General features: G+C 35.8%; 1 protein-coding gene across 1 annotated transcript; it reads right to left on the reverse strand.

Moving 5' to 3' along the window:
• Nucleotides 1-6,651: 6,651 nt before the first annotated feature.
• Nucleotides 6,652-12,968, reverse strand: LOC136280880 (uromodulin-like). The gene is made up of 5 exons (XM_066166657.1): nucleotides 12,830-12,968; nucleotides 10,903-11,168; nucleotides 10,634-10,751; nucleotides 10,174-10,296; nucleotides 6,652-7,301 (listed from the first exon to the last, which is right to left on the reverse strand). Exons 1-5 carry the CDS (start codon nucleotides 12,897-12,899, stop codon nucleotides 6,919-6,921), a joined length of 960 nt encoding a protein of 319 aa, XP_066022754.1. The 5' UTR covers nucleotides 12,900-12,968; the 3' UTR covers nucleotides 6,652-6,918.
• Nucleotides 12,969-15,405: the final 2,437 nt, after the last annotated feature.

The raw sequence follows: 15,405 nt of genomic DNA on the forward strand, positions 1-15,405 counted from the left end.
ATTTACTTTTATATCTAAGTAAGAAAGTGGTTTGAGTTTCACGATCAAGCTTTAGGTAATTTCTTACGTTAGTGATGGTTGATTTACATGACCTCACATGTTCTCGAGGTTCCAAGGTCTTTAACACACGGTAACACACTGACAGTGAGGCCTTCTTTGGTGTATGCATTCTTCTAATTGCGGATAAGCTTCAAGGTAAATAAAGATGTTTATGGGGATAATGGGGAATTTAATAATTTATTAGGTCTAATTACCCCTATTCCTACTCTAACCATTATTGTCTTCCAGATGTATGCTGGCGTTTAATCATGAAGCACAATAGATGGGCGCGAGTAGATAATTTCCCTTCTCGTTCACTGCACCCACTCGTGAGTGTTGAACACGAGACAGGAAATTCCATATCTTCAGGGAACCATCTATTTTTTGTTTATTATATAGACACCATATGCATTTACTGACAAAAATAAATTCAACAAACAACCTTGGATTGAGAAAAGTAAACGCACTTTGCACCAAATCATCCATCTTAAAAAAGAAAACAAAAAAAAGGAGTTTATCAAGGATTATTTTGTAAATAATTTTCTAAAACTGTTTTTTCATAAGGGCTTTTATGAACGAACAAACTACTTTGATCACTTCCCTCTGAGTAGCATCTACATCTGGATATGTAAATCCTTGTAACGTCCATTTAAAAACTGCAGGTACTTGACGCGAATGACAAAGGATTCGCGGAAGGAATGTAAATTTCTTTTTCAAACAAATGTTAAGGGAAGCAAACTGATCATTAAAGTTCATAGAATGCGAACATTTACAGGACTACTACGACTTTGAGATAACGTACGAAATAGGAGTAGGAAATAAATTTCCAACACACCAGGTTCATCCCTAAATGTTTCCTAAACCCGAAAGCTAATTACTGTATGAAAAATTGTAAAAAATGTGATGGAAAATTGAAACAGATCGAGTTACCAAAATCCACTTACGAACAAAAACTTAAAGCAAGATTAAATAGAAATTGAAAAGAAATGAAAGTAGACCAGCATATACTCTGGCTTATTTATTTCATCTCTTTATGATTGTGACGAATAGCATAAAATCGTGCAAGGCATTCAGATGAATTCTCCGGAGCGATATTATTTTAGGGGAGATGGGACAAAATCCGTAAAGAGAAGCGATCTGTCAATCTTTTTAAAGTGTATTATCTAAGTCATAGTGGAGAAGTTATAAAAAAAAATTATATTTACTACACTAAATGTTTGGTCCCGAGGGGAACAGTTAGTTTTGTTTTCCCTCGAGTCGAGGTAATTTATTCTAATACGCAATGAAACGTACTATTGTCTCCTGACATCACGCAGCAGATTAAAAATGTTTTACTGATAAATTCAGTATAAACGCAATAAATCGACCCTTCCGGGAAGATAAATAAATTTGAAAGTTGAACGTTATACATCTCAGATGGAGAGTAGTCAAGTTATCATTTCTTTTTTAATTGTTTACAGATGCCACCTGTTATGTACACCCAGCATTTGTGAGTATAAATGAGGTTCTTTCCAGAAATAACACGGCAAAAACTATTTCTTCCTCTGTAAAAAGTTTTGATCTTGGCATTTGAATTCGACGAAAAAGATTAAGAGTTATCTTTCCAAATCAAAGTTATTATTGATAAATGGCAAACGAGCGAACGTTGCAACGCCATAAATTTTCAAACTAGAGAAACTTTACAAGTAGTACGCAACAGTTATGCAAATTTTTCCAATAATCCAACCATACTGGGTCATTAAGTTTTTGGTGAAATTTTTGAAGAAAGTATTTTAAACTAGTCCTTAAAGACTTTTGCGTCATTAGCTTTCTTTAGAACTTATAAAATACTCTTTCATGTTCCAGCAATGTTCTAAGGTAAAACAAAATTCTCTGAGATGGTTGAGAGCGGTAAAAATTTACCTCCTTTCGATGAAAAGACATCAAATTCCGTTTGCTAAACTACAATGGAAGTTAAATTAAAAGTGTAAAACGTGCATGTTATTGAGAGAACAGAGTTGGGAGTGTAGGATTTTTTAATTGACTTAATTGGTAGTGGTCGAAGTTGTTTGTGTTTTGCATCTTATATCCAAGTTTCTGAGTAGGACGCATTTAAAAATCTTCGTTACATACTCTTTAATTTTACAAAAATGAGTTCCAGTCATGGGTGGATGTTGAACGTGGCTGTTTACCTTACTTAATCTATTAGTAACTTTTATTCGTTCTGTATCAGCGAAGAGAATGAAAGTGATAAATGAAATAAGACTGCATTCATAAATGAATCGAACGATGGAAAATGATTGGCAGTTTTCCAGTCACCTTTACCGAACGTCAAGCAAGTCAATTTAAGATTACGGTTTTCTATTTCTAACCCGCACGTGTGCTAAAAGTCGATAAACAGCTCCCAGCAGTGGACTAAGTAGCCCAAACCGACCTATTGTTATGAAGGAAAGCGTATCATGAAAATACATCAAACAAAGCTCTCAGCAGCTGTCAGTTCTATGTGGAAATTAGCGCAAATGACGCAAATAGTTGTTTTCCGCTGTGCTCAATAAAAAGGAATAAGGTCTCTTAGGGAATATCATTCCATATTCTTAGGATAACAGAAACTTAAACCTTCAAGTTCTATTGGACTTTTTGATCCAAATACTTTCAAAATGTGAAAGATCAAAAAATGCATCCCGCGCAAAAAAGATAAACACATCGCAAGATTTATCGCGTCTGAATGTTCGACGTATAATTATTTTATTATCAACTTTGGTAATAATAAACATGAAATTAATAGAAAAGTCATGATCCTATTCAATTATTCGGAAATTTGTCAGTTTTTGGAGTTACATTAATAACTGCGATCGACATTTTTCGTGAGAAATGTGCTCGAAGCCCTTAAAAAAACATTCAAACCGAAAAAAAGCAGTTTTAAATTTATGTGGCGTTATGATCTATAATATTGTAGACGGGCAATCGAAACTGCTTTGTGATCCGCTACCATATCTGAAAACAAAGAAAAACGATTTTATTACAACATATGCGAAGCGGGGAACGACAACCGTGCACTATCGTTGTACTACAATGTCATTCGTTTATTTTTTAAATGTTTGAGTTATTAATCTGGATAATAAAGGATATTGAATGCCGGAAAGAGAATGAAAAATCGTGCACCGCCCGACCCATTATTTTCGTTGAGGACAGCGTGGATTCAAGAGTTTTCGTCCTTCAGTTCGCGAAAAAGTTTTGGGTCTTCCCGAGAAACGAGATGATAATAGATAAGGCAACAAGACAGTAACGCCGGTAAATTATTTAATGATTTGTGTTACTTTTCTTTTTATATTGTAATAGGGTCAAATTAGGTAACGTGCCATGTTCAATGGGCTGCTGTGTTCTAAGTCTAACTCGTCCCCGTGCGCTCGAACTGGTAATTTGACTCTGGAAAAAGATTTGACTTTCAAAGAAGATCCGAGTATCTGATAAATTCTCTCGCATCGTGTTAATAAGGAGAGGACTGAGGGGAAGATACACATCTACCTGCACGCATTTATATATGAATCCCCTCATTACGTGCAGTTATTTGCTTCAAATTTAATCTGGACCATTCAAGCACAGTTCACAGCTTGTTCAAAACAATTTTGTATATATAGCTAATATCATAATTTTTTTCAGAAATCTTATAATATCACTGGTAAAGTACTTTAATCGTGCCAAAGCGGGCCGATCCTAGGGACTTGTAGGATGGTCACCATTCAGCCAGACCGGGTATCTCGCCTGGGCCAGTAATTTATAATTACAATTAGAGTTAAAACAATGGAAGTAATTATTATGATGAGAAATAAAATTTGTTAAATTCGTGATAAGCGTCTACTTAGATAGCAGTTCATAAATCGTCTTTTTACGTGGAGTTATTTTCCTCAACGTCAGTCTGCACTACAGTGGCGCAGATCACAAGTCGGTGGGAGGGAAAGTTAGTATAAATGGTGGGAACCAGAGTTTTCTACTTAAATCTGAACTGATCGGTAGCAACAGCCTATACGTTTATGTTTAAAGTAGATTTTCCTGTTAAATTCACCATCTTCCATTGCGGGAGTAGCACAAGTTAACCCTTTAACCTCCAAGATCTGATTGTTGATTCTCCGTTTAAAGTGCTTCACATTTCCTTGTAAATTAGCTTAGAGAGTTTGATGTTAGATCAGGTAAACAACCTCTTCCTGATAAGTTTGGGTATTCTCATTACCTGGATAATGAATGGATTTTGTTGGGAGGAGTAACAGGTTAATCGCCTCTGGGATTCAAAGGGTTAACCAGCGCAGGTTGGCTTTACCACATTTATAACTATCAACGCAGGTTGTTGGAGTTCTAGTTCCTACAGCTGTCACGAAACGGAACCACCCCTTGGAGAGTTGTGAGACACAGAACACTGAACCATTTAGTGGTGTGTCGTCAATGGTATTTCTTTTGTCGTCACTCTGCTTCATAACACGGATCGGATACAAATTTAAGTATTAATTTTAAAATAATTGTAATTATTGCTTTTAAGAATAAATGTTTTTTAACGTTTTTCAAGTCTGATAGTTTATTACTGCCCGGGATATATTGATAACGAGTCGATTGTATCGTTTTAATTATGTCTCAGAGATACCAGTTCTGTGGGATTTCTTGAAAAGATCTTTTCTATCAAATAATTGACTAAAGGGAGAATTGATCAACGAAATTCGTCGTCATAAATTTTAGAGGAAAGCTCATTTAAAAAGTCGAGAGTCCAATTAAACCTAAATAATATTGATATATTTAAAAAGTACCAGATGGCGATTTATGTCTCTCTAAAGGAAAGAGATATCTCAACAAATCATCCTCTCTCTTCCTAAAGTTCGGAAACCCTTCCGAAGATTATCGATTATTCACTCGAAGGAATATGATGAACTTTGCACTTCAACAACACTAGCTACAGTACCTTTAACGACAACAAAAAGATAAAGTGGAATCGGTTTTGTTTACTGACATCTGGAAAGTGATAATTCATTGTCTCATGTAACCTTAAACTTATGTAACCTTAAACTTATGTAGCCTTAAACTTATTACATGTAGAGAATTTGAATAGCAGGCGATAAGAAGGTTTAGCTTCTAAGAAAGTCAATTTAGATTTTCTAAAGACATGCAAAGACATGCAAACCTCTGGTTAATTAGACGTGATATTTGTCTCAGGCTCATTGTCATTTATAACTAAAGCAACCAGAGTAACAGATTACACTTTCTCTGTCACCGGTTGCATACACGCAAATAAGCCTAAAAAGGTTATTGAATTAGGTTTTAACTGGTCGTCATTTCGGGCCTCTTTCTGGTGTTGTTTAGTTTTTCGTTAGAATGGCTTGTAAAAGAGCTACTAGCATAGACAGCATTTTCTAATAGCAACACGTTTTCCTACAAGATTCAACTGTTAAGGTATGATTTAATCAAAATAAGGAATACTATACTCTTACAATTTTAAACTATTTTATTAAACAACTTGTAATAATTCTTTCTCATGACTTACTCCTATACGCAATACAATACTCATTTAAAAACTTACTTAAGCTCACTATAAACTATAACTTTGCTCTCTACTGATACCAAAGACTCACCCTTGCCTCCAAATCTCCTCAAAATACACAATCTTTGAAGTATATCACAGTACGGAGCTATCTTTTGGTAGAGCTTCCTAGATAGTTGATCTTTCCCGACAAAAAAAAAAAAATACTACTCCTAACTGACTGAGTCCTTATGTACATTCACAACTCATATCAAAACGGATATAAGCGACCCTCTCAGCTATGAACACCACTAAAGTAGTAGTTGAAATAAGACCTGAAAAAAAATCAGGCCCCTATGACCTCTACGATACCGGTGCAGCGCTCTAACAACTGAGTTAACAAGCCAAACAGATACTGATTATTATGTTAGATCCGAATAAACCTTCCAAGCGATGAATAATGACTGCAGATATATGAAAATGATATATACACTGTGGTGAAGAAACGAATATAAGAGATCCAACATAATGACCAGCTTTCAGTTGGCCTGTTGGCTCAGTTGTTGATAGAGCGCTGTACCGGTATCGTAGAGGTCATGGGTTCAAATCCCGTACGGGCCTGAATTTTTTTCAGGTCTTATTTCAAGTACTAGTTCAGTAGTGTTCATAACTGCGAGGATCTCTTAGATTTGTTTCTTCACCGTAGTGCGCATACATGATTTTCATATATTTACAGTCAGTACTTCAAAATATTCCGGAATCCGAAGCTTACAACACAACTATTGTGGTAGAAATATATAATAATTACATAGCCTAATAGAATGCTCTAGTTTTCCATACTACGTCATCAGAAAGTTTGATTATCAATGTAACAGTGACTAACAATTATGCAATTCTAGAAATTATTAACAGTCTCTATCAACAACACACCTAAGCTGCTTTAGTTTCTAACAACCTGATTAAACATCAAGAGTTCTTAAAACTTACATAGTGAAGCACTTCGATTGGAATAGATAGAGATATTATGATTATTTGGAAGCTTACTAATGCCTATAGCTGTTGACATTAGCTGGGGGACGAGGGAGTCTGTTCTAATACTCGGATAAACAACTATTGTTCAGTCGACTCTGATGATGATTTCCGCTGAGGTATAGAAACGTCAGTCACTATTATTGACTACTTGCTGTCACAACTTCTCAGGAGCACTCTTACCTGGAAGATCAAACTAAGCAGTCCAAAGGTACTCTTGTGTTGAAACTACTCACTGTTTAACCATAAATAATTATAAAAAGTGGATCATATGAAATTTTTTAAGTCCCTGTTATCATTGATGTACATGTTCGTGCCAATAAATCGATTTGTGAATCCTTTTCCTTTGCAGAATGACTTGCTTATAGCATTTAGTCTGTGCCACAGTAGCGCAGAGCACAAACAGGTGGCTTTTGCGGTTTGTAAATAAAGTAGGATCTGCAGTCTTTCACTTTTATTTCCATTGATCTCTTGCAACAATCCCCCCCTCTGGTAAAGCAGACCATTGAAGAAACCTCACCATCTGCCAGTGTGGGGTGACCACCTCTCAGCCAGCCTGAGAAGACCGCACCACATCTATTATCCGGTACGCACTGGGTTGGCATTTTTGTTCCTGCATCTCCCACAAAACGATACCATTCCCCAAATATTAAGGATGAGGAATCGTCGTCACATTTTTCTCCACCGTGAGGTGTGATGTAAGTGCTCTTTCTGTCAGCCTCGCTCAGGTTTCTGTAATTATGGCACGGATCGGCTAAAAAGTTGAATTTCGGTTAACGCGATATTTGAGATATTTTTCTTTATAAGAAAGCTTAAGGAAAAAAAATCATCATACAAACTGCGGTGTTTTAGAAGGATTTCCCGCCCTAAGAAAATTCGTAAGAGCACACGCTTACTATGACGATAATTTTTTACGTGTGTTTGATATCGCCAATCAGCTGTGTCAGGTTAATAAATGAATGGAAAAGCGTTGACCGTTCTCGATCCAGGGTCGCTTGTCGCGATTTTATCGGATTAATGGCTGCTTAAAGCACAGAAAAAATCGTATTCGTAACAGACAGTGTCGTTCAAAATTCCTAGAGGCGGAAGTAAAACAAAATACGAAAACAAAAACCGAAAGTTACGTACTTGACCTAAGTAATGGTATTTCTTGCGGCTGAAAACGAAAATCGACAACTGAGAGATTTGCCACAGGCCGATTTTGGCCGTGTACATGAAAATATTTCTTTTGACGATAAGGAAAAAGTCAACAACTGAGAATTTTGTCAAAAGAAAGTTACGCCCATTATCTGTTTCTGTAATGGTTCGACGTTTTTTTTTTCATCTTGAGCTTTATCACGGACGCGATTTACGATTTTTTTTTCGGGGATCGTGAAACCTCGATTTCCATTTTATGGAAAAGTAGGCTTTTCTTCTCAGTGAAGGCCTATTGTGTCTATATGATAAACAAAATAATACATGGTTGCTTGCAGTCAAGGAGCTTCTCTTCTCGTGTTCAACTCGATACCAAGAGATTATAACAGTTTATATTCTCATGAGATAGCGAGTTGAACACTCGAGGAGAAATTCCAAATCAACGGGCACCCATGAATTATTCTCCATATATTAAATGAGGACAAAATGGCCTAAGATTAGAATTATTTGGCTGTGAAAAAGTTTGCTGTGTCGAAGTGGAGCTGTACTGTAGTATATAAATTTTCTTCGAAGTGAGCAGATATGCCTGGACAACTTCGTTGGGAGCCGATTATTGCTTAACCAATAGAGAACGTTTTTCCCGTGTTTACATACGCTCATCTAAACATGAAAGGAGGTTGAGAGAATTTGAGAAAGTTATGCAAACCCGACACGCAGCCTAAATTTCAAGAAATTTCCCAGCTTGTCGAGTCTTTAAATGAGAGAATGTAAACGCGGGAAAAAGTACCCTATATTATATAAACATATCTCTTCAAGAACATTACAGAAGAAGTTAAATGTTGTTCATCAATAACTTATCTATTTCTTAATACATGCTCTGGAGGATGGAGTTTACAACACATAAACTAATCAAAATTCGCGTTAAAAAAGTTCAAGTTGAAACTTGTGGAAATTTCAGCTTTGAAATATCGTAAATTTTACAGAAAATACTGAAAGCGTTTGAAATAAACGAAACCTTAAGGAAAGAACTTCAAGAGGAGGAGTTTAGTAAAATTGAAAATGAATTTCACTGTAATTTATCAGTTTTTTAAATTGACGAAACCTTTCCCGATTTAACAGCCCTAAAACATGATTGAGAACTAGGGAAGTTGAATCGCTCGTCGTCCCTTGTAAATTTTTGCTGGTTAGTACAGTTTTGCTCGAGCCTTTTTCAGCGACTCACAAAACCTTTTTCCTTCTGTTTAGACTTCATACTTTGCTCGTAGCTTCGTCGGCTAGATTAAAATTTGCCTACGTTCCCCTTATTCTCTTTGCCTGCTTCCTAATTTTGGGAAAATATTCTTCCATTTATTACTATTGAAATGAACAAAACAACTGAATCTTGTGATTCCTCAGTGTTGCATTGGGAATCCTGTACTGCGCATAAAAATCACGTAATCGGGCGGATAAGCGCGCTTGTATTCCAAGAACACGGTGTTGCTTTTCAATAAATGGACCAAGCAAAGAGTTACGGTAACCTGTATTTTTCATTGCATAATTTTGGTGTACAAATTTTATCCCCTTTATATTGGATGAATGAAAAAAAATCATCGAAGGCAAAAAAAGATATAGCCAGAAGCGTGCACAAAGCCCGTTATTTGATGATGAAAATTATGACCTGGAAAACAACGAGTCGAGGAACGCTACGAGTCGACGTCTTAAAATTACGTGATTTTTTCACAAATTATAAATCAAATTCTTCCCTACGTTCGAGACTTTGTACCTTTACTTTAAAAACTATTGCTTCCAGCCATCGAAAAATGTGCCGTGAAATGAGGCGCGTGAAAATGCACTAGTAGCAGAAGTGGGGTAAGTTTGGCCCGTCATTTCTCTCAAACAAGCAAGGTGACCTATCTTTTTGGTTATATTTTTCGAAACAGACATTGGCAAGGAGCATTTAAGGAAAGACTGAAAAAATTGTCGGATAACTTTTTTTTTCTGAGGAATCACCTTAATAGGTCCGATTGCGAAAATCTTAACCGCGGTCAACATCGATTTTAACCAATCAAATTATTCTGTTTGATTACTTTCAATCCTTTCGAGACACAGCCTCATAATGATTCTATTTTAAGAACAATTAGACATCATCGAAAAAAAATAATGGGACGATGGTTTTCTCTCCTGGAGAACAAAAACGATGCACATCAAGTCTACAAATATGATACAAAAAAAATCAAAAATGAAATCTATATTTTGAACATTGAGTGCGATAGTTGTCGTTAGAGAGTTGTTGGTCGCTATTTACTATAGATCTGAAGCTGATCAACGAAAATGTTCAGCATTTTTTCCTTGCTTTCAAGTGGGATCAAGGATTTTCATTTTGTACCATTGGTCAAAAATATTAAGATCAAAACAAACAAATCAGCCGACTAAGAAGGAACGTGCAAATTGAACAAACAAACAAACAGACGAAAGCAAACTAACATTTCTCAAAGTCATAGCGAGCCAATTACCTGTGCAGCTCCGTCCATCTCCGTTAAATCCAAATAAACAGGTGCACACAAAGAATCCATTTGTGTTTTGACAAGTAGCGTTCAGGTGACAATCGTGGGTATTTTTTTGGCATTCATCAATATCTAAAAAAATGGGAAAGAAAAGAAAAATTCTACAACGGAAGTGGTTCCACGAGTCGGATAGCACATTCATTTTTAACTTTTATAAGATGAAAAAGCATTAAGTTACCTATCATTGTGACAAATGAATTGTTAATTTGAACTAAACCAAAACTTCCACTGCAGCGGAATCCCTCTCTAGACACTATTCCAAACTGTAGCCGGATATCAGTCGTCAAAGATCAGCCTCGGTAGCCTTCCTTTGAGATGCGCACTCGACGGCCAAACGAGATATATAAATATGGGTGGTTTAAATACCCTATGAAATATTTTGTTCTCATGAGCACATTCTGTAATTAACCTTTTTCGCAATGTTCTCCTTCGAATCCAGGAGGGCACAAGCATCGATATCCCTTGATTGTGAAACCGGACTGACAAGTAGCATTATTTTGACACGGTAGGTTTTTACCGCAGGCGTTCTGAAAGGACAAAAATAAAAGAAGAAAGATTGATGTATTGAATGATTGATAGATGAATGAAAGAAGAGAAGTTTTGGTACACGTCGGTTGTTTTTCATGATTCATTGAAAAGCGTCGAGTTGCTGAATTTGAGTTATACTTTATATTTTACCTTTGAGCCACGATAATAAAAAGCGGCATCAGTTATCAGGTCAGTATCATATTCAAGGTGAGTGGCGTTATTCAGTTCACAGATATAAGCAATTCCCCCATCCTTGGGATCTTTTTTAAAGTTAGCACTGACGCAGTTGTCGTTCATGTAGCAGAAAAGCTCACAGTGATCCAAGTCTTTGACGTGTTTGGTTTCGATTTCATGGCTTACCAAACGTTTTTCAGCAAAGAAGAAGTAATCTGGAAACAGCATTGTGCGATCTCGCTCTGAAATAAATAATTAGAAAACAATTTTTCTTATCAGACATAAATTAACTTACGATTCGAGGTTTTAAACTCACAAAATAACAAGCTTGGTGAACAAAGAACTGTGATCTCAATCAAACTACGACTACGGGAAAATGGAAAAAAATCAATACTACCTTCATTTGAGGATTTGTGTCTTCATAAGAACATTAGTATTTCGGACAACGTCTTTCACAAGATAATTGACCCCAACACCCCCTCCTCCCTCCCAAAAGCGTTTAAAAACAAAAATGAAACGAAAACAACAATTAACAGCAGCGACCATCAATTGTGAAGACAGGATGTTTAGAAAGCATTTTCGTGTCTTTTAGTTCCTCCTGAACGATACTTTAATTTTTTAGGGGAGATAAGACAAAAGCGGTTAATAAAAGCTATCCGCAAATTTTTCTTAAGTTCTTTCTCTACTTCTTGATCGATAAGTCATGAAAAAAATCATTTTTCTTTATAAAACTTTTTTCACTTTCTTCATGATACAGGTCCTTGAAAATTCAGAGTTTCTTACTCGAGTTTACATGCATTGGGAAATTCGACTTAAATTAAATTCAAATAAAAAAGCTAAACACTATATTTCTAAAACAAAAAATAACGAAAATACCGACAATTTAACGGTAGCCGTGCCACCTGCTTTTGAGGTGAGTGCCTTTAAACTAATCCTTAAACAAGTTTGTGCCAATAACTTTCTCTGAGACTTGCACAATACACGATTTTAGCTTTTGATCGACGAGCTATGATTATGAACGAATATACAATAAGAAAATTGTAACTATCCATTATCATTTGTCAGCACTGCTCTCTTGTAAAAATAACTTCTCTGAGATGGTTAAGAGTGGTTAAAATGTGCTTTCGCACGATGCAGAAGGATCAAATTCCCGCCTTATACAACACAGGGAAATTGAACATAACATAAAGTCATGCTTAAATATTATTGAGAGAGGAGAGATGGGAACGTAACAATTTAAAATGAAGTAATTTGTAGAGAATGATGTTTTTTCATCTTGTCACGAGCGTGGGACAGAGAGAAAATTCAGAGTCCGCATGAGGAATAGAATCTCAGACCTTCGGATTCCGCGCTCCGATGCTCTACCACTGAGCCACAGAGACTCCACGGTGAGCGAGTCTGTTACGAAGTTCATATCACACGCGTCCTGCATACTGCTAGGATCAGCAATATCGATAGCATAATGTTTGTAGATAATAATAAGAGAGATGATAAGTTTTGAGCTCAATAAAGAAATCTTGTCACAAGCGTGGGACAAAGAAAGAATTTTTTCTTTTTCCCACGCTCGTGAAAAAACGAAAAAAATATCATTCTCTATTTCTTTGCCGAGCTCAAAACTTACCATCTCTCTTATTACTATCTACAAGTAATTTGTGTTTGCCGAAGTTTTTGTTCGTTTTGCATCCAATATCCAATTTTCTGAATAAAAGCCGATAAAACAATTTTGTTAAACACCAGGTAATTTTTCAAAAATTATTTTTTTTGGTTTTTGACTTACAGTAGTCTATGCTAATTGTCGTAAAATGTTTTTGTATCAGCAAAAGAAAATAAAGGAGATATATAAATAAGGTTGCACTCATAAGTGAATCGAAGGATAAAGAATGATTCGCCGTCTGCGACTCACCTTTTCCAAAAGTCAAGTTAGTCAATAATGCATTCCAGGCTACGAACATGAAAAATGAAACAAATTCCATGCCTTCTTCAAAGTAACGGTTTTCTGTTTCTACCACGCGCGTATGGCACAAGTTTTAAGTTGATCACCAGCTCCCAGCAGTGGATTACGGTTTCAAAATCGACCTGTTTTTATGAACGAAACCGGATAATGAAAATAAATTAAAAAAAAAAGCTTTTAGCTGTCAGTTCTATGTGGAAATTAATACAAATGACGCAAATGAATGTTATCCGCTTCGCTCGATGGAGAGAATTGGGTCTCTTAGGAATATCTTTACATTTTAACATACATATTAGACAGTGAAATTAGTCCCCAGAACAACATTGTTCGATTAATTTCTTGAGACGGTCTAATTGACGGCGAAAAACTTAAATTTTCGATTTAATCAACTCTTACCTCTAAAGATGCAAAGCTCTTTGGTCCCTCACTGCTTTTGAGGTAAAATTGTTTTCCTTTATAACAATGTGGTAGCTATGGTTACCGTAGAAACACCTGGTTTCAGGCAAAACGATTATTAATTTTAGTGGAGAACTTCCTTGTTTCCTCTACTTTGTCACTGAACCATGGCAAAGATTAAATATTTGTTTTAGGTAAAACTAGGCAATTGTCACCTCGATCTCAAATTTTGCAATAAGCGTAATTTTCAGCTGGTAGCGTTGACAAGTTATCATTATGAAACATCATATTCGGTCTAAAGCAGCCTTTAAACTTTGTTTAAGAAGATTTCCTTCAAGTTCTCAAATAATCCAGTGTGTATCTAAGGAAACTCCACCGTGTGCTACTAAAGGATCGCTAATGAAAAACTAATAAGAAAAGAATGTCTTTGACAAGGAAATATTGCCAGCCTTAAGAAACGTCAAGCCTTCAATTGCGTAAGCTATACGCAAAGCTCTAAACATACAATAACACTCTTATGTTTGCATCAATCAAAAGGGTCCCACTTACAGTGTAAGTAACTTCCTCAAAATAAGTAGGGGCTGAAAAAATGTGTAAAAGAATTTTTATTCCTTTTTGCCTTAAGAAATTTTGCATTTGTTTGTGGTTTTGATAGTTCTCTAATTAAGAAGAGACTTTCATCAACCTTTCGCGTAATTTATGGTTTGAAAACTCACTCTGGCCTCGAGAAAGTCTTCGAGCATTATCTATCAAAGTCTTCGAGCATTATCTATCAAAGTTTACACGGCTCCATCTTGCGCGAAAGCCACAATGCCATAATTCGTGGACGTCAAGTACACGCAATACAAACGATTTGCTCGAACCTCACGGGCTTCAGAGCTACAATACAAATTCAAGTTGACCGTGAGGACAAACAGAATAAACAAAATGCGATGTAAATTTACACTGATATGCAAAATACTTAAACTTTACTGCTAAATTATTGCTTGACAGTTTTTAATGAGTCCTCGACAACGTAGTTCAAATAAATTACTAGCGCAGCAAATATGACAATTTTTTTTTCGTCTTACACGGTTTCTTGAAATGTGCTTGCGTTCTTTTAATATTACTCATAGTTTATTGAATTGTCCTCTGTCTTGTCTCAAGCAAGTTTAAATCAACTCGTAATAATGGCTCGAAATTATTTCAAAAGTTCCTAGTTCGCTTTTCTTCCCAGGGTTTCGTCACCACAAGTTAGACAAAAAGCACAACGTTTTCCGTCCGTATGATAAAATCATCCCGATAATTTGTGCACGATGAAACATTTAGTCGGCTTCACGCACTCTGTGCGATTTTAAACATAGTGTAGGCGCATTTTTACCAGAATAAACAATACATTTTTTCCCCATTATTTAACATAGTAAATGTTTTGTTCAAGATGGCAGACAAGGCAGATAACAGAAGCCGTTTATGTCTTTCTATACGACACCAAATGCCTTTATTAATAAATTATCTCTAATATTTTTCCAGCTTGCCTAATTCTTCGATGGAAGTTTCTCGAATTTTCAAATGACACTTAAAATTGTTTCAGTTCTCATTAGGTGTAATATACATCTGCAAAACAGCACAGAAACTCACACTTCAATTTAATTAGAGAAATAAAACGTTGAAAAATTTTGTGATCCACACTAGTTCTCAAGTCTCTATTGTTTAAAATCGTGCTTTTTTGCAGTTATGTAGAGACCAAACTGTTCGAATAAAGTCCAGGTGGACTTATTTTCCAACAAGTACGATTCATCTTTCGTTAAATGTATTTCATTGGCGCCTCGAAACGAAGTAAGTACGTGCATATGTAGAGTATGGAATTAAAAATGAAGAAAACGCAAATGTTAGAAATACAGAATATTGTGGTGAAGCTTGCAAGATTTACTTTGCGAAGCATCGTGTATGTTGTTAAAATTTTCATCCTGAACCTTGCATTTTACTCTTGATAAAGGGTAAATTATGATTTGGCTGCTTTTCCCTCAAGTATTCATGAAATAATCAGTTCGGGAAGTCAAACACTGACTGCCATAGCAATAAGGAAAACCACTCATTGACAATTCCTCAAGGAAAACCATCAAAGTTCACAATCTAAGCGATAGTTTACAAAC

Source organism: Pocillopora verrucosa, chromosome 5, assembly GCF_036669915.1.
Source record: "Pocillopora verrucosa isolate sample1 chromosome 5, ASM3666991v2, whole genome shotgun sequence".
In the NCBI taxonomy this organism is placed as follows: domain Eukaryota; kingdom Metazoa; phylum Cnidaria; class Anthozoa; order Scleractinia; family Pocilloporidae; genus Pocillopora; species Pocillopora verrucosa.

Excerpts from the sequence above, each read along its gene's own strand:
- LOC136280880 (XM_066166657.1), bottom strand. The coding sequence starts at position 12,899 with ATGGAATTTGTTTCATTTTTCATGTTCGTAGCCTGGAATGCATTATTG. Across the intron at positions 10,752-10,902 it reads TTTATTATCGTGGCTCAAAG|AACGCCTGCGGTAAAAACCT; the intron begins GTAAAATATAAA and ends TTGTCCTTTCAG. Across the intron at positions 10,297-10,633 it reads AGGAGAACATTGCGAAAAAG|ATATTGATGAATGCCAAAAA; the intron begins GTTAATTACAGA and ends CCATTTTTTTAG.